The sequence below is a fragment of the Lethenteron reissneri genome, chromosome 46, assembly GCF_015708825.2.
Source record: "Lethenteron reissneri isolate LAM-NWPU_2019-01 chromosome 46, ASM1570882v1, whole genome shotgun sequence".
In the NCBI taxonomy this organism is placed as follows: Eukaryota; Metazoa; Chordata; class Hyperoartia; order Petromyzontiformes; family Petromyzontidae; genus Lethenteron; species Lethenteron reissneri.
This window is the reverse complement of record NC_083824.1, coordinates 2,107,468-2,131,796: the sequence shown is the minus strand read 5'-3', so window position 1 is coordinate 2,131,796 and position 24,329 is coordinate 2,107,468. Positions and strand designations below refer to the sequence as shown.

General features: G+C 52.2%; 2 protein-coding genes across 9 annotated transcripts in view; one reads left to right on the top strand and one right to left on the bottom strand.

The window, feature by feature from the left end:
* The window catches only part of CTC1 (CST telomere replication complex component 1), a 139,092-nt gene extending 125,017 nt beyond the window's left edge, over nucleotides 1-14,075 (bottom strand). The window contains exons 1-3 of one of the 8 annotated variants that reach the window (XM_061570930.1): nucleotides 13,429-13,480; nucleotides 11,049-11,155; nucleotides 3,920-3,981 (exon numbers count right to left, since the gene is read on the bottom strand). In XM_061570930.1, coding sequence (XP_061426914.1) covers nucleotides 3,920-3,981; nucleotides 11,049-11,115 — 129 coding nt within the window. In that variant the 5' untranslated portion in view covers nucleotides 11,116-11,155; nucleotides 13,429-13,480. Of the gene's footprint in view, nucleotides 1-3,919; nucleotides 3,987-11,048; nucleotides 13,363-13,428; nucleotides 13,507-13,982 lie in introns of those variants that run through there. The other 7 variants (XM_061570931.1, XM_061570933.1, XM_061570936.1 and 4 more) reach the window with 7 other exon arrangements.
* Nucleotides 14,076-14,525: 450 nt separating this feature from the next.
* LOC133354247 (membrane protein FAM174B-like) lies at nucleotides 14,526-21,433 on the top strand. Its single transcript, XM_061570946.1, has 3 exons — nucleotides 14,526-15,159; nucleotides 19,123-19,260; nucleotides 20,264-21,433. The coding sequence occupies exons 1-3, from the start codon at nucleotides 14,840-14,842 to the stop codon at nucleotides 20,265-20,267; spliced, it is 462 nt and encodes a 153-aa protein (XP_061426930.1). The 5' UTR covers nucleotides 14,526-14,839; the 3' UTR covers nucleotides 20,268-21,433.
* The last annotated feature ends 2,896 nt before the right edge of the window (nucleotides 21,434-24,329 follow it).

Sequence of the window (24,329 nt, the reverse complement as noted above, 5' to 3'; positions counted from 1 at the left end):
AGATTAGAATGTAATATTTTGTAGAATAATGCAATCGTAAGAGATGACTCCCGTCCGTCTGCACTGTCAGTCTATTGTCTAAAGACCGCATCAAATATTTCCGTCAACAATCAGCATATTGTAAAAGGTCCTCAAGGTAACCGAAAATAATAAATTAACCTCCAGCAAGTTGTGTATGTTTCTTTAAAAAAGAAAAGTCTACGCTCAATGCACTGCTAAAAATACACAACTTGCTGGAGTTTAATTTATTATTTTTATGTAGGCCACATCCCTGGCATGTAATTTTTAGCATTAAAATTTTAATGATTGAAATGGATTGAAAAGGTCAAACAGAAGACAATTATATGCTGGGGTTAAATGTGAGGAATTTAAATTGTGAAATTTCAGGAATCTCATCTCATCTCCCAGGCATCAGATTTGGGCAGCTCATTAGACTATCCTTGGGCTTAACTTTTTCTGCCACAAAAATGTCACATCACAACTTCAAAGAACGCCTTCACTGCTAGGGCTTGACACACATTTTGTCAAGGTGGCGTTCGGAATTTTAAGATGTGGGCCCTGAAACCATCACCCTATGCTCCGAGTTGCTCCACTTCAAGAACATTGGCGTCGCTGGCAGACGTTCAAAAAGACTGTAATGTGATGTGGCCTGTGTACTTAACAAATGGGTCTCAAAAAATATTGACACTGCCAGTTCACCATAACCACGACTCAGAATTGATTTTCTTTTTGGGTCAGATCCCATGAGAACAATGCCAATGTGTCCTACACCTTCCTAAACCCGACACAGCTTCCATACGGAGGATACTTTTTATGGAAACAAAAAAATATGGAGAAACGCCGCATTAAATACAAATCTGGAAATGCTTTTTTTTATATTGTTACTGTTTACTTATTTTCAGTAACGTGTACGACTTGTAGTCTGTGGCACTTTGCTGTAGCTATTGTCAACTGGCCTAGCCGCCAGTTGGTAAAACATCTGAAAAGTAAATTGGGCTTTGCTTGGGGATATAAGCCTCGTGATTCCGACTTCACATGTGTTAAACTAGTCTTCTCTGGTATTCCTTAAGGGATGCCGGGCTTCAAAGGTAATACCCAACGTAGTTAAAGGAACACATCACAATAAAAAAAATGTACTTCCTGCTGCTCACCTGTGCGGGTGTGCTGATGACGTCACATCGCCTATTTAAAGGCATCATAATTGGAGGATATTTTCACTGGAGGAGTTGAACTGATGATGATGACTGCAATTACCAGTGAAACGTCATACATAACTGTAAAACGTTACATGGATTGCTCTCCAACATAGTGGTCTGCTAAAGCGGTAAAATATTGGCACGTTTGTTCCAAGTGACAACTTCACTTATTCGCTGTGCCGGGTGGAGGAGGGTGTACGGCGCACATTGGCGTTGTACTCGCGCGGCGACCGTTACCAGGAAAGGGATAATAAGCATGAACACCAGGCCTCGAGACCCATGGAAACAAAAAAACCAAGAATATGACGTGACATACATTGTGGGAAATTCTCATTTACAGAGCACATAACAAGAGCTGTGTTGACACAAATGTATGAACATGAAAAGCAACGGAGGTGATAAATCGTCTCCACATTCATTTATTTTAATGCAGTGTATCGCTACGTGAATCTTGGCATTAATAGAATTCCGTTAAGCCTACCATTACGCAGTTCTACAGTTACATTATAATACATATTTTAAATTTACATCAGTGTACGTATCCCTCTTTAACTATTGAAAGAGTTGTTTGCTACTGGCTGCCAGTGTAAACATGTTCCAACATCAACTTTACACAGATATACCGCTGTTTGTTCACAGCGTGCACTATGAGGTTATTCTGCCCTCTCTTAAGCTCTGAAGTACGATCGACCGCTGTATAACAACTTACATTTATAATGTGCCCATAACACAATCGACTGAGAGTGCAGAAACACAAAGGAGGAAAGACGAGAGGAGCCGAGCAAGGGAAGGAGAGAAAAGACGCCATTAAGGGGTCTGAAAGCACGAACAAGGCAACGTTCATGCTTGTGTAGTGACATCGCGGATGTCACTGTGTGGTGCCGGCCCTAGATGGGCACGGCGTGCGATGTACTCACATCGCGGACATCACGTGTGTAGCGACATCGTGTATGTTGCTGTGTATTGCCGGCTCTAGCGAGGCACGGCGTGCGATGCACCGTCATCGCGGACACCTCGTATGTGGGTGTAGTATCAGCCCTAGAGGGGGCTTGGTGAGCGCTGGGATAGCGCTCAATGGCACCATGGGTGGCGTGCAGTGCTGACTCCTACAGGATGGGGTGTGAGAGTGTCAGCCATGGGATGAGGTTACCCTAGGCCATGGCACTCTGGTTGATCCTGGAAGACACGTGACCAGTAAGATCTACACAGGGGGCCCCTGGCGGGGGCTAGGGGGTGGTCACGTGTCAGGGTGAGATCCTACGGGAAGGGTCGAGAAACCACGAGAGGTTTCTCGAAGGTGGTCGTGGCCAAGGGCGGGGCCAGCCACGACTCAGCAGCATATAAACCGGGGTCCGCACAGGGACTGGGGTTCAGCGTTGTTGCCGTCATCTGAAGATCTACGATCTACGTTCTACGTCCAAGAAGAAGTCACCAACACATGGACGAGGTTCTCCAGCTAGGGTCCTGTCCGTTGTAGCTACTCCCAGTAACTAGCGTAGTTAGCCTGGTGGTCCCCCACCATCGGTTATCTGGTGAAGGGGCAGTAACCCCTTTGTGTTACGTGTTGGTGTTAATTAATGTGTTGCCTTCAAGAAGTACGTCTGCGACTCAGTTGAATCCACTACACTTGTGTTGAGTACGCCACACGTTTAACATCACGAATAGTTTAGTCGCTTGTCAATCCACTGCCAGATTAAGGTCTCCCTCACACCGCATTGGTCACGGGGTAGTTTGACCATACTTCACTGTGCTGGTCGGTGTGAAATGAAGAATGGAGATCGTAAAAACGAACGGATCAGATATCGCTCGTCGCTGATGTTATTTAGTTCATGCCTTGATCTCGACACGCCTGGATTATGGGAATGCCCTCTACGCACAGAGCTATCCACTTGGTGCAGAGACTCCAGTTAAGTGCAGAATGCAGCTGCCCGGATGATCCGGCGTGGTTGCCGTTTTGAACTCATCATGCCCACCCTCCGCACCAGCTCGCGCCAGCTACCGGGCCGCTTCTGCATCCAATTCAAGGTCGCTGCTCTCCAAACCAACAAAGCACAGTGTAGCTTGGCCCCCTATCTACAAGCAACACCGCATCTCCCTCCAACATCAGGCACATTGTGTACACTCCGCTATTCCACGGGAACGGCGCGAGACTTTCACCGGCCGAGGATTGTACACCCGACGACGCTGGGGGTTGCGGAGCCTTCTCAAGCGCAGCTCCAAACATCACGCCGAGTTTCTCTCAATTCTGTCTCTCATTCCATGGTCTGGGCAAAACACACCAAACTTAGACTTGCCTTCCCATGAAATCTACAATGTAAAATAAAAACTGTCTTAATTTTTCTTTTATTTTATTTCTTTGTATTTACAACTTACCTTTATTATGATCTTCATTACGCATGGTTGAAACTTTATTTTGCCCGCGGTTGCAATTTATTTTGCTCAGTCGGTCTTAGCCGTTGAGGTCGTGACAGGTTTTTGTTCTCGTTCCTGTTACTCCATGCCCCGGTACCGTTCCTTTGTAATGCACACTGATACCCACTTTATTGAGGGCCGATATTGGCACGTAAAATAACGATGGCTTTATTGCCAATAATTGCCCGCAAAAGCAAAGCAGGTTGCATGGCGCACTGCCTCCCGAACCAAAAAACAACCGCTCCTCCCTCAGTATATGATAAGTATGAATATACCACGATGGTTTGTTTAAAATGTCCGATTAAACTTACAGCATTTGTGAGGCTTCTGACTTCCCGTAATTCTCCAATGAAAGCCTCCATTGTTACACCACCTTATCTGAAAAACAAACAAGAGGGTACACATTAGCAGATATTCATGATTAATGTTTAGGCATTAACAGAGATTAGTCCTGGGAGCCTGCAGCAGTGATTCATATTCAGGTGCTTAGATACGTCAGAGATAAGCTTTAGCCATGAGAGGTGAAATTCTAGCTATTATCAATCCACTAAGGATGAATGCCTTTCCACACCATGTAAGGCACTGTGGTTTTGTAACCATACTTCACCACGCTGGTTAGTGCGGGTTGCAAGACTGGTTCTGATTTCAATTGCTACTCATGCAATGTTAGCTGTGGCCTGGAATGAAACTCAGGTGGCCGGTTTACCGTGTCACACGTTAACCACTATTACCACTGAATCTGGAGGGCACTTGGTTCTTTCGGTAAAGTCACGTAGAAGGGAAATAATAAAATAATAAAAATAAAACAATAAAATTCTCATCAGGTGTGACAACCACAGAAAGAAATTTAGAAAAATTTTAATGATGATTGCTTGTGTTGCAATCGAAACGTCGTGATAATTTTATTGGTTTATTTTTATTATTTTATTATTTCCCTTCTACGTGACTTTACCGAAAGAACCAAGAATATGAATCCCTGCAGTCACGAAGCTTTAAATTGAAACTGGGAGGCACTGTTAGGTTTTGCTAATCATCTTTGAGTAATGAGTGGAGGTTATACAATATTCTTGGCTGGTTAAGGATATTCTATGGTTTTTTCGGTAAAGTCACGTAGAATAAAAAATAATAAAATATCATGACGTTTCGATCGCAACGCAAGCGGTTGTCATCAGGAACAGGGAGGTTAGCCTCTGAGGGCAAGTTGTTTGTAAAGGTTTAGAGATGGGCGGGGCAGCTAATGTTAATGTAGGAGAGGGCTTGACACCGGCAGTAGGTCTGCACCAATCAAAGCATTGCACCTCGTTCCACACACCCACACTGCTGACGGTGGAGGTGGACAAGAAAACACAAAACAAGTCATGACATCTTTCTAATGATTGCCAAGTTTAAAACCATCGTCTCGGTTGAAATTGTGTCTGTATATATGGATGGCTTCGTGAGCAAATCTTTGTTGATAGCCAGTCGGCTTGCAAATTACCATCATCTTAGAAAAATCTATTTCATGTGAGCCAGCCGCATTAAAGTAATGATCAGCCACTGCAGAAGTATTGGTCCTGCCGTGTTTCAGATCTGCCTTGTGTTCACGAACACGGTCCGAGACATGTCGTTTGGTTTCCCAATGTAACTGCTTCTGCAGATACAGCTTGGTTTGTAGATGCCAAGATATTGCATGTCAGGAATCTTGTCTTCCACAGATGGGATCAGGTCACGAATTTTATGCACTGTTAAATCGGACCTGGATCTTGTGTTTGTTCATAATTTTGGAAATCATTTTGTTTATCCGTGCTATGTAAGTTAAGGTGATGGTTTTGATTGGATCTTCAGATGGCTCGTTCATTACGGTTGGGGTGATGGCTTTGCAGATTCTGTAGTCAGAATATCCTTTTGCCTTGGTTAAGGATATTATAATTTAATAGCAAGGGTTTTCTTTAACCTCGAAATTTCACTTTATTTCCTGTAAACTTTTCACAAAACAGGTTTTGTCCATTGGTCAACCCGAGTATTTATCAACTGTTTTAGAATGCTAAACTGTTATGTTTTAAATTAATTCATTTGAGAAACGATAACACTATTTAATTCGCACACCAACTCCACTAATAACAACCGCCATTCGCCACTAAGTGGCGGTGACATCACCACGACGCTTGTGCCAGGCTATGTGCACCTTGAGGCCACGTGAAGTGTTGAACGCCCGCTGGCAGGAGGTCACGCGCCCGTTTAGCCCCCTCGATCCGGCCGAACAAAAGCTATTTAGGCATGCGGTGGCTGGACATGCAGTGGCTTGACATGCGGGCTACACGACCCAGCCAACGCAACCTTGCCTGCCGGAGGAGCTCACCGATGGGACTTTTTCCAGATCTTTCAAGGATTTGTGAGCTCCTCACACAATCCAGCCTGGTTAAACCCAGGATGAATCGTAGGCAGGCCAGCCTAAATGTTTCTAACCAGCGAAGATGTTCCATTAGGGAGGGCCACGTTTCGCAAGCGTAGAAAAGGGAGGGAATGACCGTGGCCGAGAAGACTTGAAGCGTCCTGCGGAGCGACAAACCAGGTAGCTTCCACACAGCGTTACGCAACCGATGAAAAGATAATGCCGCTCGACTGATTCGGAGTGAGACCTCTGCTATTAAACCGGAGCCAGTCATGAGCACACTGCCCAGGTATGGGAAACTCTCCACTCTCCACAACTGCCCCATCACCAATTGGGAGTTGTGGGGATGGAGTGTCCAATGGTACAAAATACCCAGGCAGGTGCTTAGTTTTGGTGGGGCTGATGGTAAGGCCCCACCTCTTAGTGGCAAGCTCCAGGTTCAGCAGCAGCACCTCCAACTCCTCCTCTAAAGTGAGCAGCAATTACCAGATCATCGGCATACATAACATGGTTGAGCAATAGAGAGCCACCCCTTGACTGCACCCGGGCATCAATCAGCCTCCCATTGTATCTGTACCAGATGGAAACTCCTCTGTTACAGCTATTGAAGGCTTCACGAACTACGTGGTCGAAAAAAATGTTAAATCATGTGGGAGCCAGAGGACATCCCTGTCGCATCCCAAGGTGTACAGGGAATGGCTGCGACTCCCGGCCACGTAGTTTTACCCGGGCCCGCTAACCATCATGAAGGTCCTTAATGATCGCGAGCAGAGGGTCAGGGACGCGGGAAGCATGAAGAACAACCCAGAGCCCAGGCCTACTGATGGTATCATAGGCCTTGACTAGGTCAATAAAGCAGAGATGTAGGTCTTGTTGGAATTCCCTACACCTCTGCTGTAGCAGATGGACAGAAAATATGGCATCTGTGCTGGACTGCCTTTTCCTGAAACCGCATTGGGGCTCCGCAAGCCTCTCCTCAGCGTACCTAGCAAGGCGATGTTGAATAATCCTTGCCAGGACCTTTCTCGGCACACTGAGGAGTGATATTCCCCTGTAGTTGTTACAGTCTGTGCGATCCCCCTTCTTAAAGAGGGGACCACCAGGGCATCCTTACAATCCTGCGGAACCCGTCCAGTAGTCCAGACTGTTGTTATGTCATGTAGGGCAGTCTGTGCACAAACGCCACCCTCCCTCAGCATTTCGCATGGGAGTTCATCTCTACCCGGTGCCTTTCCTGGTCTCAGACTCTGGATCACCTTGAGATCACCTTCAGTACTTCCTCAATGGATGGCACCTCGGCCAGCCACTCACAGGGGATATTTGAGGCACCACAGCCTCGGCAGGGTCATCCCCACTTTGTCCCACGTTTTTATCCAGGCTGAGGGATGTCCCCTCCCCTCGGACCTCACAGAAATGCTCAACAAATCTGCAAACCTGTTCCTGGGGTTCGGAGATTGGATCACCGTTCTTTCCCCTTTTGATGGAATTGTAATGTGAGGATATATCCGGGTCGCTGACGGATCACAACTCGTCACAATGATTGGCTCTGCCGGTCCTGGTCCATAGCCAATGGGGGGAAGCCTAGGGGCGTGGCCCTGACGTAATGGGAAGGTGACAGCTGTAAGTAGAGGATTGGTTCTGCTGGCTTTAGCCACAGCCAATGGGGAGACGAGTCAGGGGCGTGGTCCCGGGAGCCTACGATGGAGTCTGGAAGATTCCAATGAGGCTAACCAGGATTAGTGGAAAGGTACCACGTTACCCAGGTATTAAATAGGAGTGGAGACGAACAACACGTGGTCAGAACTGGAATGAACGGAGGGAGAGGCCACGCGAGAGCGGGGGTCCAGGCTGCCACGTGGCTGCGCGCGTCTCTCTCTATCCCTCTCACGCTGTCAGCAGCGTGAAGGAGTGTTGTAAAGAAAGACAAATAAAGACCGGATTCCAGAAGTCGCTTCCACGACCTTTATTACAGTGGCCCTCGATTTGTGATCGAGGGCCACTGAGGCAGACTCCATCTCCTCAGCAACCCGTGACCACCACCCATCCTTGCAGTGCCTCACGGCTCTCCGAACCTCCGAGCGAAGGCTGCGGTAAGCCTCCTCATTCTCCGACGTGGGATGCTGGAGCCTGTCACTTTTCCTCAGCCAGCTTGAACACCTCCTCTGTCAGCCAGGGTCTCTGGGGAGGTCTGGACCGTGTACCCAAAGCAGCCGTTGCAGCTGCCTGAGCCACAGTCCTAAACCTTGCCCATTTCTTCTGGACATCAGGAGGAGTAGGGGACGATGCCAACCCCAGCCGTAAGCGATGATTAAATTCTCGCTTGCAATTTTCATTAGCTAACTGGAGTGGAAGAATGGCAGGCGCATCTTACAGATGACAAGTCGATGGTCAGTGTGCAGATCAGCTCCACGGTAGGTCCTGGTGTCAAGAACATAGGCCCGTATCCGCTGTTCCGTCACTATGTAGTCCAGCGGATGTTCTTGCTTGGACCCAGCATGCATACATGATGTTGTGTGGATGTGCCAATGCTGGAACAGCGTGTTGGTAATTACAAGCCCATGGGCTGCACAAAAATCTAGCAGCTACCTGCTGTTGTTATTGTCCTGATTTGGCCCATGCCTTCCCATCACTCCAGACCAGGTGCCAGCATCATCACCAACTCGGGCATTTAAATCACCCAACAAGATGACTCTATCCCGAGGGGCCACTTTAGCTTGCACCTGTGACAGATCATAGAAGGCATCTGACTCATCGGCCTTGCCTGCATCCCTCCACGGATGTTAGTATTCAGTGGGGGCAGAAGTAACCACGACCACCACTACTCACCTCTGGTTGATGAGAAGGCGAGCCCAAAGTAGCCTGGAGCTTACAGCTTCCCACACCTCACCGCCACACTCCCATGCCCCCTTCATTCTTTTGTTCATAAGAAGAGCCACTCCCTGTTGTTTGGCCGTCTCCTGCCTCGAGAAGAGGACTGTCCACCCCTCATGGTGGCAGGAGCCAGAGCCGGTCCACCAGACCTCCTGAATACTAGAGAGATCCAGGTGGTACCGATCCAGTTCCCGACAGAGTGGAAGCCTCTCCTCCGCAGTGAGCATTCGAACATTCCACGTGGCCACACGTAGTGGTTTTTTATTTCTGGAGGAGCCCCGAGGGTAAGGATTCAGTCTCCTGGCTCCGCCAAATGGGGTTTGGCCAGGAGACATCATAGATGCCTGTCCCTCCGGGGCCTCCGGCACAAGCTTGTTAATTAAAATTTCCCGTCGTGGTTTAGCGGTAATTAATTTAAGGTGGAGGGGTTACCAGCCCCTCGCACCCGTCCAGAGCCCCCATTTGGCCGCTGTGATCACAAATGCCATGAGGGGAAAGGCCAATCGGAATTGGCCCTTCCCTCACAGCACTGCCCATGACAGCGTTGCCCGTCCGGCACCATGAGGTAGGGGGTTGTTTTTACCGGACTCCACTAACATACCTATATCCACACGCACATATGTAACAAGCACAAAACACATGTAGTGACATAGAATCGGTCACGTAGCAGCATAGCGCTAGCTGTTGGCAGGGAAGGGGATCTGCAGCTTACAGCAGCCCTGACTGACAGCAGGCCACGTGATAGACCAGAGATGGGTGTAGGGGAAGGGTTACGGAAGGGGCACGTCGAGAACCCACTAGTTGGTTCCAGAAGGAAGGCATGGCCGGGGGCGGAGCCAGGCCACAATATACTTATAATATATAAACACCCAGCTCTGTGACTCTGTCATTGTGGATTAACGCGGCACGGATTGCTTGAAGTGCATCACGTGACCGCGAGCAAACAGCCAACCAGAGCTGCGCTCCTCCCAAACATGTACGCCCCCGGATTGGTTGAAGTGCGTCATGTGACCGCGAGCAAGCAGCCGGGTGAGTGAGACGGAGGAGACGGCTGAGTGAGAGTGAGGCAGAGCCATGCTCTGTCCACTGCTGCCCTGTGTGCTCTGTCCACTGCTGTCCTGAGGGAGAGCCGCACGATCTCCACTGCTGCCGTGAGGGAGCCAGACGCGCTCTCTCCACTGCTGCCCTGAGGCAGAGCCGTGCTCGGTCCGCTGCTGCCCTGAGGGACCCCCGTGCTCTCTACTGCTGGCTTGAGGGAGAGCCGCGCTGTCTCCACTGTTGCCGTGAGGGAGCCAGACGCGCTCTCTCCACTGCTGCCCTGAGGCAGAGCCGTGCTCCGTCCACTGCTGCCCTGAGGGACCCCCGTGCTCTCCAATGCTGGCTTGAGGGAGAGCCGCGCTGTCTCCACTGTTGCCGTGAGGGAGCCAGACGCGCTCTCTCCACTGCTGCCCTGAGGGAGAGCCGTGCTTGGGGGGCGCCTGTGGCGCCCCCAAACAACCACATAGTTACTAAGTGTTACTGTCAGGTTGTGTTAATAAACCAGAGTAACTCCTACTCTTATTGTCTCTGAGTCAGTCACTACAAACACACGGCCACGTACATCCACAGCAACCGCTGTTCGCCTAGAAGTGGCGGTGGCATCACAATGGTGTTTGCGCCAGGCTAGGTGAATCTTGAGGCGACGTGAAGTGTGCAAGGCTCGCTGCGAGCAGGTCACGGGACATACCCAGGTATTATGGTGTTATGGATTGACCGAGATGACTGGCAGATGCGCCACTTGTGCTCCCCACTGTGCTACCTTACCAAAGACAAAGATCCGCCGTAAAGCCTTACCAGACTGTTGAGGCAAGATATGTTAGCGAGCACCTATGAAGGCAGGAACGGTACACGAGGGGGTGGGTGGCCAGCACCACGCCCGACCACCTTTGTCTCCCTAGTGGCAATGTTTACACACCATACTAGGTACTCATTTGAGGCTGAGTCCACCTAGGGGATGCCCAGGACAGGTTCAGATATTCATAATTGGTGTCGGCCGTGAGCGGGAATCGAACTCGGATTGCCTGGTTCATAGGGCAGCATGCTAACCACTACATTACCTTGCCAAACACATGCCCACACACAAAACAAATTCACACACACACACCAGGAAGGCAAGATACAAAACAGCATGAAGGCATGAGACACGGGATTAGACATACACTGGAGGAAACATTGGCAGATTTGCAGATCCGCCCCGACTGGACATCTCTGAAAAAAGAGCTTCATAGCTCATCGGATTCCTCCATGATAAATAAATATTCTGATTCTGAAAGGAGAAAAGAGACATTGAATAAGAGAATACGAGTTAGGCTAGAGCGAGACACGGGAGCACGCACGGGAGTATAGACACTGGAGCAGTTAGGCAAAAGACACGGGATGAGACAGACACGGGAATATACATTGGGAGAGACAATGAGACACCAGTAGTAAGACAGACGAGACCGTGTCGAGGATTTCACTGCTCCAGACTCGACAGGTTTCTCTCTGACAGACGTCACCATGAATCAACAACAGCATCACCACCACTACTGACAACACTCATGCCCGAGGCAGCTGAGGGGAATTAACAACTCGGCACACCGACACTTACAACAAACATAACGAAATAACGAGAGCTATTGTTTTCAAATTCGGTTAAATAAACCTAATATTTCAAGAGCCACAATACATGTGAACGAGACGGTGGTCCTTATTAAATGACGTCACCAAACAGTCCTGAAGGACCCGCAAGCGGCTCCAGAGCCGCAGATTGCCGAGCACTTCCATTGGTGAACTGGACTCCCATGGTGAACTGGACTCCCATTGTAATTTGGACTTCCATGGTAAAGTGGAATCCCATTCTCAAGTTTACTTCCATGAGAAACTGGACTCCCATTGTATATTGGACTTCCATGGTGAAGTGGACTTCCATGGTAAACTGGACTCCCATTGTATATTGTACTTCCATGGGAAACTCAACTTCCATGGTAAACTGGACTTCCATGGTAAACTGGACTCCCATTGGAAATTGCAGCGGTCCCCAACCTTTTGGCACCAGGGACCGGTTTCGTGGAAGACAATTTTTTCACGAACCGGGGGGAGGGGGGGTTCATCATTGGGTCGTTCCCCCTTTTCAAAGAAGCTCTCTGGCCGACGTTTATTACTCATTCTGGCAGGGGGTTAGCAGCTTGTGGGCTTACCAACACTGTGACTGAGACAAGTGCGGAAAAGAGGCGGGGACGGACGTGGTAAATAATAAAATAATGGGGGCGGGCCACGCGCGGACTCACTGCTCACCTCCTGCTGTGCGACCCGGTTCCTAACAGGGGGTTGGGGACCCTTGGTATATTGGAATTCCATGGTAAACTGGACTTCCACGGTAAACTGGACTCCCATTGTAAATTGGACTTCCATGGTGAATTGGACTTCCATGGGAAACTGGACTCTCGTTGTAAATTGGACTTCCATGGTAAACTGGACACCCATGGTAAGCCGGACTTGCATGGTCCAGGGGTCGGCAACCAATATAACAAGAGAGCCGCGTGCGTCAACGCCGCCGACACCGCAGTCGTTTCTGCGGGTTCCCTGATGGTGAACAACACGAGGACACAGCGATCGCTCCGTCATGCCACTCGGTGCGGAGTGGGGGCCTCAGGGTGACCCCCACACGTTACCCCGCCACGGCCGTGGGCCCCGTTTCTTCCCCTGGGTGGACAGAGGCGCCGGGGGGGGGGGTGAAGAGGTTTAAGAGTCGTGCCCACTGGGTTCGACTGCCGTGTCCGGAGATCGAGCGAGGGCACGCGAACTTCTGGGGTTGCAGGTCCACGGCGAGATGCCTGCTGCCGCTGCTGCTGCCGCCCATCGTGACACCGCGGGTGGGGGCTACGAGACGGAACGAATGCGGGCGAACGCGGAACGCGCTGGGGGGGGTACCACCACCATCACAACCACCATCACCATCACAACCACCATCACCACCACCATCCTCATCACCACCACTATCACCATCACAACCACCATCACCACCACCTTCATCACCACCATCACCACCGCCATCACCACCACCATCACCACCACCTTCACCACCACCATCACCACCACCATCACCACCACCACCTTCATCACAACCACCATCACCATCACAACCACCATCACCACCTTCATCACCATCACCACCACCATCACCACCAACACTATCACCACCACCATCACCACCACCACCATCACCACCAACACTATCACCACCATCACCACCACCACCAACACCATCACCACCAACACTATCACCACCACCACCAACACTATCACCACCATCACCATCACCACCACCACCTTCACCACCACCATCACCACCACCACCACCACCTTCATCACAACCACCACCACCATCACCACCAACACTATCACCATCACCACCACCACCATCACCACCATCACCACCAACACCATCACCACCACCAACACTATCACCACCACCATCACCACCAACACTATCACCACCATCACTATCACCACCACCATCACCACCACCACCATCACCACCACCACCCGCGACTTAACTGCACGGCGACTCTCGGCCTTCAGCCCTCAGCGGTTGAGCTCAAAACGGAAAAAGTCGCCCGAGATTTTAAAACAGCGAGCCCGCCGGCCCGCGTCGTCACCCCATTGGTCGGCTCGCGCCACGTGAGCCCGCTCAGCCAATCGGGTGATCGCTCCCTGTCACGGCCATGTTGGTGAAGGACATCGAATTTTTAATTTTATTTTTGCTAAATACTCTATTGCATTCCCTCCCCAACCCGGTAGGGTGATGCTGCGCTACTGTTACGGCTGAGGAACAACGTATCCCCCGACAGTCGTTTGGGAAGATAATTTTGTTTTTTCTCTCAAGTCGACGGCCCATGTAGATCCCTAACCCAGATGGCGGCCGTTGTTGACAAGGGGGAGCGGCGATCTGTGAAGAGGCGGCTCGCTCCGAGCCCGGCAGCACAGAAGCTCGCTCGGTCACCCGCACAACAATCGCTGCACCCACACACCCACACACCCACACCGCGCGGTATGTGTGTGTGGGCGGGCAGACAAGAGACCTCGTCGTCTCGTTGTTTGTTTGTATTTACCAACGAAGCGCGCGCACGTGTGTCCCCCGTCGCCTGCAACCATCACGCGACCAAGTCGCCGGGTCGGGGGTTCAGGGTGGGGGCGGGGTCGGGGGTTCAGGGTGGGGGCGGGGTCGGGGTTCAGGGTGGGGGCGGGGTCGGGGTTCAGGGTAGGGGCGGGGTCGGGGTTCAGGGTGGGGGCGGGGTCGGGGTTCAGGGTGGGGCGGGGTCGGGGTTCAGGGTGGGGGCGGGGTCGGGGGTTCAGGGTAGGGGCGGGGTCGGGGGTTCAGGGTGGGGGCGGGGTCGGGGGTTCAGGGTGGGGGCGGGGTCGGGGGTTCAGGGTGGGGTCGGGGTTCAGGGTGGGGGCGGGGTCGGGGTTCAGGGTGGGGGCGGGGTCGGGGTTCAGGGTGGGGGCGGGGTCAGGGTTCAGGGTGGGGGCGGGGTCGGGGTTCAGGGTGGGGGCGGGGTCGGGGGTTCAGGGTGGGGGCGGGGTCGGGGGTTCAGGGTGGGGGCGGGGTCGGGGGTTCAGGGTGGGGGCGGGGTCGGGGGTTCAGGGTGGGGGCACTTCCGGTGGCTGCCCGGATGCGGAAGTGAGCGGCGCGCGTGGGGGCCGCCCGCGTCACCCGGGGAGCGTCGCTGGCGCCCAGCGGCCGATCGCCGTCGACACGAGGAGCCGCAGCCGCAGCCGCGCTACGCACAGCGCCCCGTCGTCACCCGCAGCCAGAGATAGCAGCGGCAGCGGCACAGCTGACTGCTGATACCACTCCTGCAGCGACTGCCCCGGCCGCTACTTAGGCGGCGGTAGCTGACAGCAGCGCGGCCTCGCGTCTCACACCCTCCCAGCCCCCCCCCCCGCTCCATCCGTCGACTGAGCCACGATGCGCGCCCTTCACTCTCTGGGCGCTGCTACGACAGCCTCGCTGCTGCTGCTGCTGCTGGTGTCGCTGCTGCTCGCGGCCGCAACGCGCGGCGATGGAGAAGGCGCGACCGCAGTCAAGGCGACTGCTGCCGCTGCGGCTGCGAATTCGCCGAACATCACGGCCGTGACGCGGAGGCGTGGCGCAGTCGGCCCCAACTCCACGTCGTCGTCGTCGTCCATGCACATCCTGGGGGTCTCCCTCGACGCCTCCGTGCTGCGCCGCGCCGCTTACTTCTGCCTCGGGGTCGTGGCCGTGCTCGGATTCTTCGCTGCGCTGCGGTGAGGCCCTCGCCCCCCCATCGCTGCGCCTCGTACCCCCCCCTCGTACCCCCCCCCCCTCGTACTCCCCCCCCCCCCTCGTACTCCCCCCCTCGTACCCCCCCCCCCTCGTACTCCCCCCCTCGTACCCCCCCCCTCGTACCCCCCCCCCCCTCGTACCCCCCCCCCTCGTACTCCCCCCCCCTCGTACTCCCCCCCCTCTCGTACTCCCCCCCTCGTACCCCCCCCCTCGTACCCCCCCCCCTCGTACCCCCCCCCCCTCGTACCCCCCCCCCCTCGTACCCCCCCCCCCTCGTACTCCCCCCCCCCTCGTACTCCCCCCCTCGTACCCCCCCCCTCGTACCCCCCCCCTCTCGTACTCCCCCCCCCCTCGTACTCCCCCCCCCTCGTACTCCTCCCCCCTCGTACTCCTCCCCCCTCGTACTCCTCCCCCCTCCTACTCCCCCCCTCGTACCCCCTCCTCGTACCCCCTCCCACCCCCCCCCCTCGTACTCCTCCCCCCTCGTACCCCCCCCCTCGTACCCCCCTCCTCGTACCCCCTCCCCCTCGTACCCCCCCCTCGTACCCCCCCCCCTCGTACTCCCCCCCTCGTACCCCCCCCTCCTCGTACCCCCTCCCCCTCGTACCCCCTCCCCCTCGTACTCCCTCCCCCTCGTACCCCCCCCTCGTACCCCCTCCCCCCCCCGTACCCCCCCCCCCGTACCCCCTCCCCCCCCCCTCGTACCCCCTCCCCCCCCCTCGTACCCCCTCCCCCCCCTCGTACCCCCTCCCCCCCCTCGTACCCCCTCCCCCCCCCTCGTACCCCCTCCCCCCCCCTCGTACCCCCCCCCTCGTACCCCCTCCCCCCCCCCCTCGTACCCCCCTTGCACCCCCCTCGTACTCTTCACCCCCCCCCCTCGTACTCCTCACCCCTCTCGCCCCCCCCGTACCCCGTACCCCTCACCTGGGGGCAGTGAGTTGTGACCGGCCACTCGGGGAGACTCAGAACTGTCCCCCGGCAGAGCTCCTCTACCGGCTAGTCGGACACGCCGGTGCTTGGACGTTTTATCGATCCAACAATGTCACGTGTACGTGATGGTCCGGCCCAACATATATACACGACGCGTCACTGACAATGTTTTATTATCAATCCGGTGGAGTCCTTGACCGAACAGTGACATTGTGTGTTGTTTGTATTCATTCACATGTGTGGTACGCGCCGCCGCGTGATCTACAAGAGGGTTGTGTTTATTGTCACAGCGCTGCCTCTCGCTCTCTCCTTTCCGCCTCGTGCCCCCCGAGGCCTCCTTTGTGTGACGAGGGCGTAGGGAGGAGGAGAAGGAGGCCCTCCTCCCTCCCTCCTCCTCCTCCCACTTGACCCCGGGGCACAGCGGCAATTACTCGGTGACTCGCTTGAGGTTGGCGCTGCACCCCTTCCCCGAGCACACGCGGAGCTTGTTTGCCCAGTGATGTTGAATAATCCGGAGATCGTCGTCGTCGTCATCATCATCATTATAAATGTTCCTGACCACTGCGTGATAATTCTCTCTCGCTCGCTCTGCGTGTCTCCGATGAGCACGATTGGCCACTGTCGGTGGCGGAAGAAGTTCCAGAACGTCCGCGGTCGTGGCCTTCCATCTCGCGGTGTCCCTGATGAATTGTTGAACTCAACAACTTTGGATGAGATTACTCCCAATTGAATCCACTTCACATTGCTTGTGCTGCTTAGTAGTCTGTTACCTCTGCATTTCCCACATTCGTATCCAGTTGCGTGTTCTTTTAACACGTGTCCAAGAAATCGGACTTGATATTGTCTCGTTTTTTTTCTTTGTATCAATAATACCTTCATGGTGTTCATCTTGTGTCTGTGCATAAGTGAACTTTCTAAGCAGCTTAGAGCTCGGCCAGAAGTCGACATTCACGAGGTTCCAGTTTGTAGAGTTTTTTTCAACAATTATATTTTATGAAAAAGAACCAGGTAAACTTTGTTATTTTGCAACTAAAGTCTTTCTTGCTGAAGAGGCGTTCGCCTAGTAAAGTGGATGTGTGCGCACGATCTGTTGACGCGTTCGCCGTAGCACAAATATTGTATGGTCCTGGGGCTTACTGTTCAGAGGTGACCTTAATATAAATGGTCACTTGAGTTTGTTGTTTGTATGACGTGAGCTTGAACCCCTGATCTAATTCACATTCCCGTTGAAAAAAAAAAATGGGCCATTAAGGAAGTTGTAATTTAATTTTGAATGTTACCTGACGTACAAGCCTCCCCACCCAACAATGCCTGTTCTACAATTTGTTTTGCCGTCAGCTGTGTTTGCAATTGCAGAATAGTATACACCCTTAAAGCAACAAGAGCCATCTGGTGCTTGTGGGTGTTCTTGAGTGAACAGCAGCATCAAGGGCGCTGCGGTGGCGAGATGTTAACTACCTCGCATGGTATACAGGAGGTCGTGGTTTCGATCCCGACCCCTGACGCCTGCTGTATGTTTGCAGTTTGCATGTCTCTCTCCCCCAATGGGAGCGTGAATTTTTCTCCGGGTCCTCCGCTCCACATTTAGAATCAACATGCGTTTGGAGTATTTGGCTGCTATACATTTCCACATGTTGATAAGCCACTTCGTTGCGCAATCGTTTGTGATAGCCAGGTCGCTTTTGAAAAAGATCTAAACAGCTCAGTGGGTCTTATCTGGTCCAACAAAAAAAAGTTGAGTTTTATCGTTCAGCCGTCGGCATGCCTGAAGGAATCCACAGTGACCCTCGCTCGGCATTGGGTCAGAGCAAGCCACGTGGCCCAGTCGAGTTGATGAGATAAGCTCCCCTCCCGAGCCTGCCGCTGGGCACATCGCCACCTGTGTGCGCTTCGAGTCAGTACACGTCACCCATATTGGATTACGCGTTGTGCAACGAATGTCAGGTGGCCTGACGTCATCACACATCTGACATTAATTTTGGCGTGAAGTTTGGGTTCCGGTCGGCCTCCCTCGTGTGTTAAACGGGAGCTTCAAACTGCGACTCGGTGATTTACGGCGTTCGTCTTCTTTGCACCGCTTTTTTGCGTTTTGACTGAGCTGTGGCATCCGTTTTGTTAGCCAAAAGGGAATGCTCGCATGAATTGTGAGTAATGTATTCTTACGCGGACGATTCGATACGAGCATTTTGAGATTGTTTGATTTTTAAATCAGTAAAACATTACTTTCCTGAGTCGTAAGGTGTGTAGCGCTGCAGTCAGATTAGAAGTAAATGAATCTAGGAGTGCGTGTGTGTGAATACACGTGTGATTGCACCCGTGACTGCTTGCTTCAAGTTTTATTTTGTTTAACTTGGTGAGAACTTAAGAAGACCAGGATGAGGCTCATTTGCAAGAGCGACCTGTGAGCATTCGTCTACCGTTAGGGGGTGAAGATTGCTCACATCCCAAATGAGTCATTTGCGGTGGAATTTTCTATTGTGACCCTGACGCCAGTATGCACAAGGTCTAGGTCTGTCCCTGCGAATGACATCGGAGCAATCTTTAACGGTTGCTGTGAAGCAGACGGCGCACAATATTGGTACGGCCGCATTAATAACCGGGCCATCCGCTGGATTCAAACTGTGAACCTCTGCAAGGTGCTGTGGATGCACTGCCGCAGGGCCACATCACCACCTCTTGTACCATTACAAGAGGGCGCCGTGGTGGTGAGATGTTAATTCCCTCGCTTGGTATACAGGAGGTCGTGGGTTAAATCCTGACCCTGACACATATTTGGAGTTTGCGTGTCTCTCTCTCCCTGTGCTTGCATGGATTTGTCTCCGGGTCCTCCGGTTTTTCCCTCCACATTTAGATTCAATGTCACGCGTTTAGAGTATTTGGCTGCTATACATTTCCACGTGATAAGCCATCTTCATTGAGCTATTGTTTGTGATAGCCAGGTCGCTTGAGCAAAAGAGCAACACGGCTCAGTGGGGCCTTACCTGGTTACGTGTGTGCACGGCATCACCACACAGAATGAGGAGACGGTTCCGGAAGCCGCGGAAGTACGGCGTGATTGTGACGCCGGCGGACGAGGTGGAAATGGACCCGCTGGCGGACGACCTGGGAGACGAGGACGAAGACACGACGCTATTCGAGGCCAAGCGCCAACGGTAGCGCCTCTGCCCACGTCGACTCGCGCGCGTCTCTGATTGAATACACGCGCAGAAAAACACGCCTTCACCGCCCACAACAGTCACATCGGCTGTCATCCACACTCCGGTCGGATTAACCTCTGCTCTCCTGAACAGAATGTAAACTTTAAATTGGGTTCGTGTCGGTGCACAGTTCAGTCCCTGCGTGCCTGAACACAAACGCATCAAAAAAACTACCCTTGCCATGACGCACGCATCAGACGCACGCATCAAACGCACGCATCAAACGCACGCATCAAACGCACACACTCACTTGCTCACACTCACACACACCCTTCCACTCAAGGTGCCACCACCCAGACAGGAGACACCCAAATCTGGGAGCCTCTCCACCATGAGCTCGCAAGTCTGTGACACACTGATCCCTGTTGCAGACATTCTTCACACAAACTTGTGTTGACTAAATTCTGCGAGTGGCTCACAGAATATACTTTTTACTAATTAAAGCTTCTGGGGGTTTACTCCCAACAGTTTTTCACAACAGCTACTAATGTGTAAAAAATGTGCTTGTTTTTCAAAGAAAACACTCCGATGTAGTTAACGTCGCTGGGAAGGAAGTAAAACCAGTGCAACAGCATGCCTGATTTTATACGCTTCGCCGTAAACATGTGGCCAAGAGGTTCGAGGTGGCACCATTTCATCGTTTGCCGTCCCCTTTGTCTGCAACTACTTCAACTTCATCTCGCGTCCAAGTCCTTGCTCACGACCTTCCTCTTCTCCGCCTATTACTGCTTCTCCATTGTGACGTCTTCTACGCCGTTATAACCGCAGTGTCCCATATCCTCCCATTATTTTTTTCTCCCAAATTTCCCCCCCCATTTCTCAACAACTTTGAGGATAGTGTTGCACTTAGACAAACAATTGCTCATTACTCGGAGTTCTGTCTGCCGAGTGAACCCCCCCCCCCCCCAGCCTGGCGTTGATGGGGCATTGCCGTCCCTCTGTGTTGTGCGCGTGCCAGGTGATGTCAGAGCGGCTGCTCTTTCCCAAAGGGCAGCTCGTGGAACAAGGAGAAAACCTATTTCCCCATTCCCAGCCTTGCGATCGCGAGGGCGATGGACCAATCAAACAGCAATGACGAGTGTTTCCATGGCGGTCTCAAGGAGAGAAGCGTCATGGACACAAGGAGAGGGCCATCCATAATTATCCTTTATAACGAGGGCGGCGGCGAATTGCCGGTTGTGCTTTTCTGAGAGCACGGCGTTACAATATCAGACTGAGCCCGTTTTCAATGCTGTCGTGGGTTTTCGTGTCATGCCGGTTAACTGGATTGTATCAATTGAACACCCAGCTCCAGGGTCACTTGGGTGCACAAGCAGTGTCGGATCGTAAACCCCGTTCCCATGGCACTGCCTTCTTACGGGAGGATGCCTCTCCACATTAGTCATTTTAAATGGACCGGCACAAACGTGGAGTGTGTCCTGCATAATTTGCGTGTTAGAGCAGAACGGCTGGAAAAGATGTGCAAGGGTCAAGGTTGTTTCTCGGTCTTTGAGTTTGAAAGCCACTGCACGACTGAGCTTTGCTGTACGGGCTTATGGAGCAAATCAAGCCATTTCTCTGCAGTCGTGTATATGGTGGTGGCATACTGACCCGTTGGAGGTGAAGTGAAAGTGTAAAAACACCGAGATTTTCAAAGTTATACGGCTGTGGAACTCGTTTGATTTGTACGCGTATGACTACTTTGTACGAATGGTAAATACGTCCGTAGCACACTTTCCGTTGGGCCTGTAGCATGACGATATTTTTTCTCTAAGGGTGACGGTTGGAAAATGAATATATTTTTGGGGAAATTGTAAACTTTTTCTATTTAATATGCACCAGCTATACACGTGGGGTGTTTTGTTTTTGTTGGTTTCTGCAGGGCAGTTGTAATTCCATAATGTGGCTGCTGCAGTCTGTTTTTAAAGGGTTGTGTCAAAAAACAAAGGTAATTGTTTTTATTATTTGCTGGTGATGGGTATTTAAGTATAATTGCGATGGGGATGCTCTTACATGTTTACACGGTTCTTTTCGGGGGCCTTGCCAAGTGTAGTTGGACGGATACTGTGAATGCACGCGTGTGTCTGGGTTGTTTGACACTGGTTTGCAATAATAAACACAGGTAATGTGCAGTATTGTTCGAGAAGTGGCCTGTTCATTTCAGTTGTGATTTTTTTCAAGTACAAAGGGCGAAACTTGACGTCTACTTTTCTGCAACCTTTTGTGGTTTTAAAGGCCCTAACCTTGGTGTGTGTATATTTTGAGAGTCTATGTGCAAAGGGTTCAAAGATTCTCATTCCTGTGTGGACAGTGAGTGCAAAGAAGTGAAATCCTGGCAATGAAGTAAGAAAGCCCTTTGTGCCTCTACATCTGTTTATATAAGCTGGGTGCGGTGGCACACTCGTGAATCGTTGCTCTGGAGTAGAGGGTTGGTGTCGCGTTTGTGAAACGTGGAATGCAAGGCGGCCAGAAGATGGCAGCATTGCAATCTGGTTCATGCATCCGTGTCGGCCTTCAGGCGTTATCTCCGTCTACACACGGGGCTCCTTGGAATACTCCAGCATCTCCATGCAAAACACTCCTTGAAATATCATATTCAGGATTTTGCTAGAAGAGGCGTGAGACTGGGTAAGCCTGTCCTGGTTACATATAGCACTTTGTTGTTGTTGATCCGTTAGCGATATGCTTTTGACTTGCCGTGTGCTGCGAAATACGACGACTACCTGCCGAGTTGCGGCGTGCAGTCGGTATCTGCTGTTGCGTAATACACGATTTACATTCTTCACCCAGAGCCACCAAATGACACGCCGTGTTACCCCACGGAAGGAACAAATGGCTGTGGGTTGCAATAATGTGTGTGCACACGGGCAAGTCGACCTTGCCCCGCAGGTGACGTGGCTGCAGACCAGGTGATGGGTTCACTGTGACAGGAAGTCTGACACACCGGGGGCTGGTCTCTCTGCATTGGGTGCGGCTCATTCTGAAACTGCGCAGGAATTAGGAACAGATGGACTTATCTTGACGCTATATAAATAAAACCATTTCTGCGTGCAAACTGATTTTTTTTTGTTTCTGTGGCCTTGTGGGTGCGTGCCTTGCACATGTGCGATTTGTGTAACCGAATGTGGTGTGTACGTGTGGTCAATCGCTCGCCATCAGGATTATTTTTTTACTTCCCTGGAACGTTATCCGGCCGTGCTGGCAGGAAGCCGTTTACAGGTTGACGCATTTAACCAAAGTTCACTAAATATGACAACACAAGCAATGAACACACAAATGCGAACGCTTTACAGATGGCGCAAAAGCACCCAATAGATATTTTTCAACCGCTGCTGTTGAACGTCGCACATGTTTGGTCCGTGCGTGTGTACGTTGAACTTCTTTCGCACCGTACGTAGCCCACCGTGCTCATCGGAGGTGTGGGGTGAAGGACAACAAACGAAGCACAAAAAACAGCTCGGAAGAAATGCGTCGGCTTATGGTCGGGCGGTCGTATAGAATGGGCGCTTTTCTTGCACAAGATTTGTTGACCTCGCCACCTTACAATGGGTGGCCGGCACTCCGACGCGGTCCAAATGAACCAGAAACAGAGCCTCATTAGCGGTAGGGAAGTTCTCTCCCCAACTAAACCGCTCAACCGTCTCTACTGGGACACTGCTGCGGACAGGGCGGCCCTCCTGGGACATCCGTGTCCCCAGCCTACACGACTGCTAAAGCGGGTGGGGAAGGGGACTTCACACAGCCGTCAAACCGGTGCGACCTGTTCTTAAATTTCCGGGTGGAGCATCCACTTTCCTGGGTATAATCTCTCTGCTGAACCCGTTTGCAGTCGCATTGCCTACATCCCATAGATTGCTTGCGCGAAGGCTAAAACCCGGTCTTCTCCAAAGACATCAGAAGTATCAATGTGTCTAACCTGGGAGACCCTTGTTGCACCTGATCAGCACGTCTTTCTCGGCCACTACCCCTTACGCGCTGTGCTTGGGCTAAATGGAATCGCCCCTGGTTCTACGAAGCTTATGCTTTGTCACTTATTTTTGTCTCTGACCATTCGTCCTAAAAGGCCCATTTTTCGCAGCAGGCTCCCCATGCCAGTCTATTGGCATGTCTCTAGGACCCCACCGACTTCAGGACTTCCCCTGGTCAGCTGGGCTAAGCTGAGCCACCAATCGAGGTCATTAACCACACGAGATAAGGAACACTGCCTCCTACAATATCTGACGTGTCCAGGGGGCACCATTATGGCTTGAACATGTGCAACCTGGATCAAGGGACCCTTTTGGCCATGGATACCATGTGGCCCAAGGTCACGTGTAATAGCCTAGTGGGTCCTCCCCCATTTTGACATCATCTTGACGACCTCTACCCTTAGATAATTCAGCTTCTCACTTTCCTTGCACTGTGTCGAAGTGTTTCAGGTGTTCACAGGAGGCCACGTGCTGCACCAATGGGTGTCGAGGACAAAGCCGTGAACCTCTCGGGCCTCAGCCACCGCGGACACGGATCACACTTCGCTCCACCCTCGAACTTGCCATCCTCGGCCTATCGTCAAGACACGTATAGATGGGGTGACCCCTCTTCCTGAGTTAGGCCACCACCAATATCATAAGTTTGGTGAATACCATCAGCGATTCCGATAATTATCCTAAAGGGAATACTTGGAATTGCCAGTGTCCCCCCCCCCCATCACCTCGAAACCTTAGGAACGTGTGGTCTCGCCTTTCTGCATCTGGACAGAGGTGAGCGTTTTAAAAAAAAAAATGAAAGCAAGTCGCATGTCCTTGTGGCTTTCACATGGAGTGAATCCCTTGCACCACGTGGTGGGGAGCTGCGCTGTGGTGGCACCAAGTGAGTGTGGGGGCAAACCGGCCAGACCTCTTTGGCCTTAGGGCGACTTTACGCACCGCGCTGCGAGTACAGTACTCTAGGTGTTCGTGTCTTGGCCGTGTCCCACGTTCACCGAGAGTGCGCGGCACGTCTCGATGGGCCGCGGCACCTCTCGCTCACCCTATGGCAGTCCTCGCCTGAAGCGCTCGGGAGTGGGG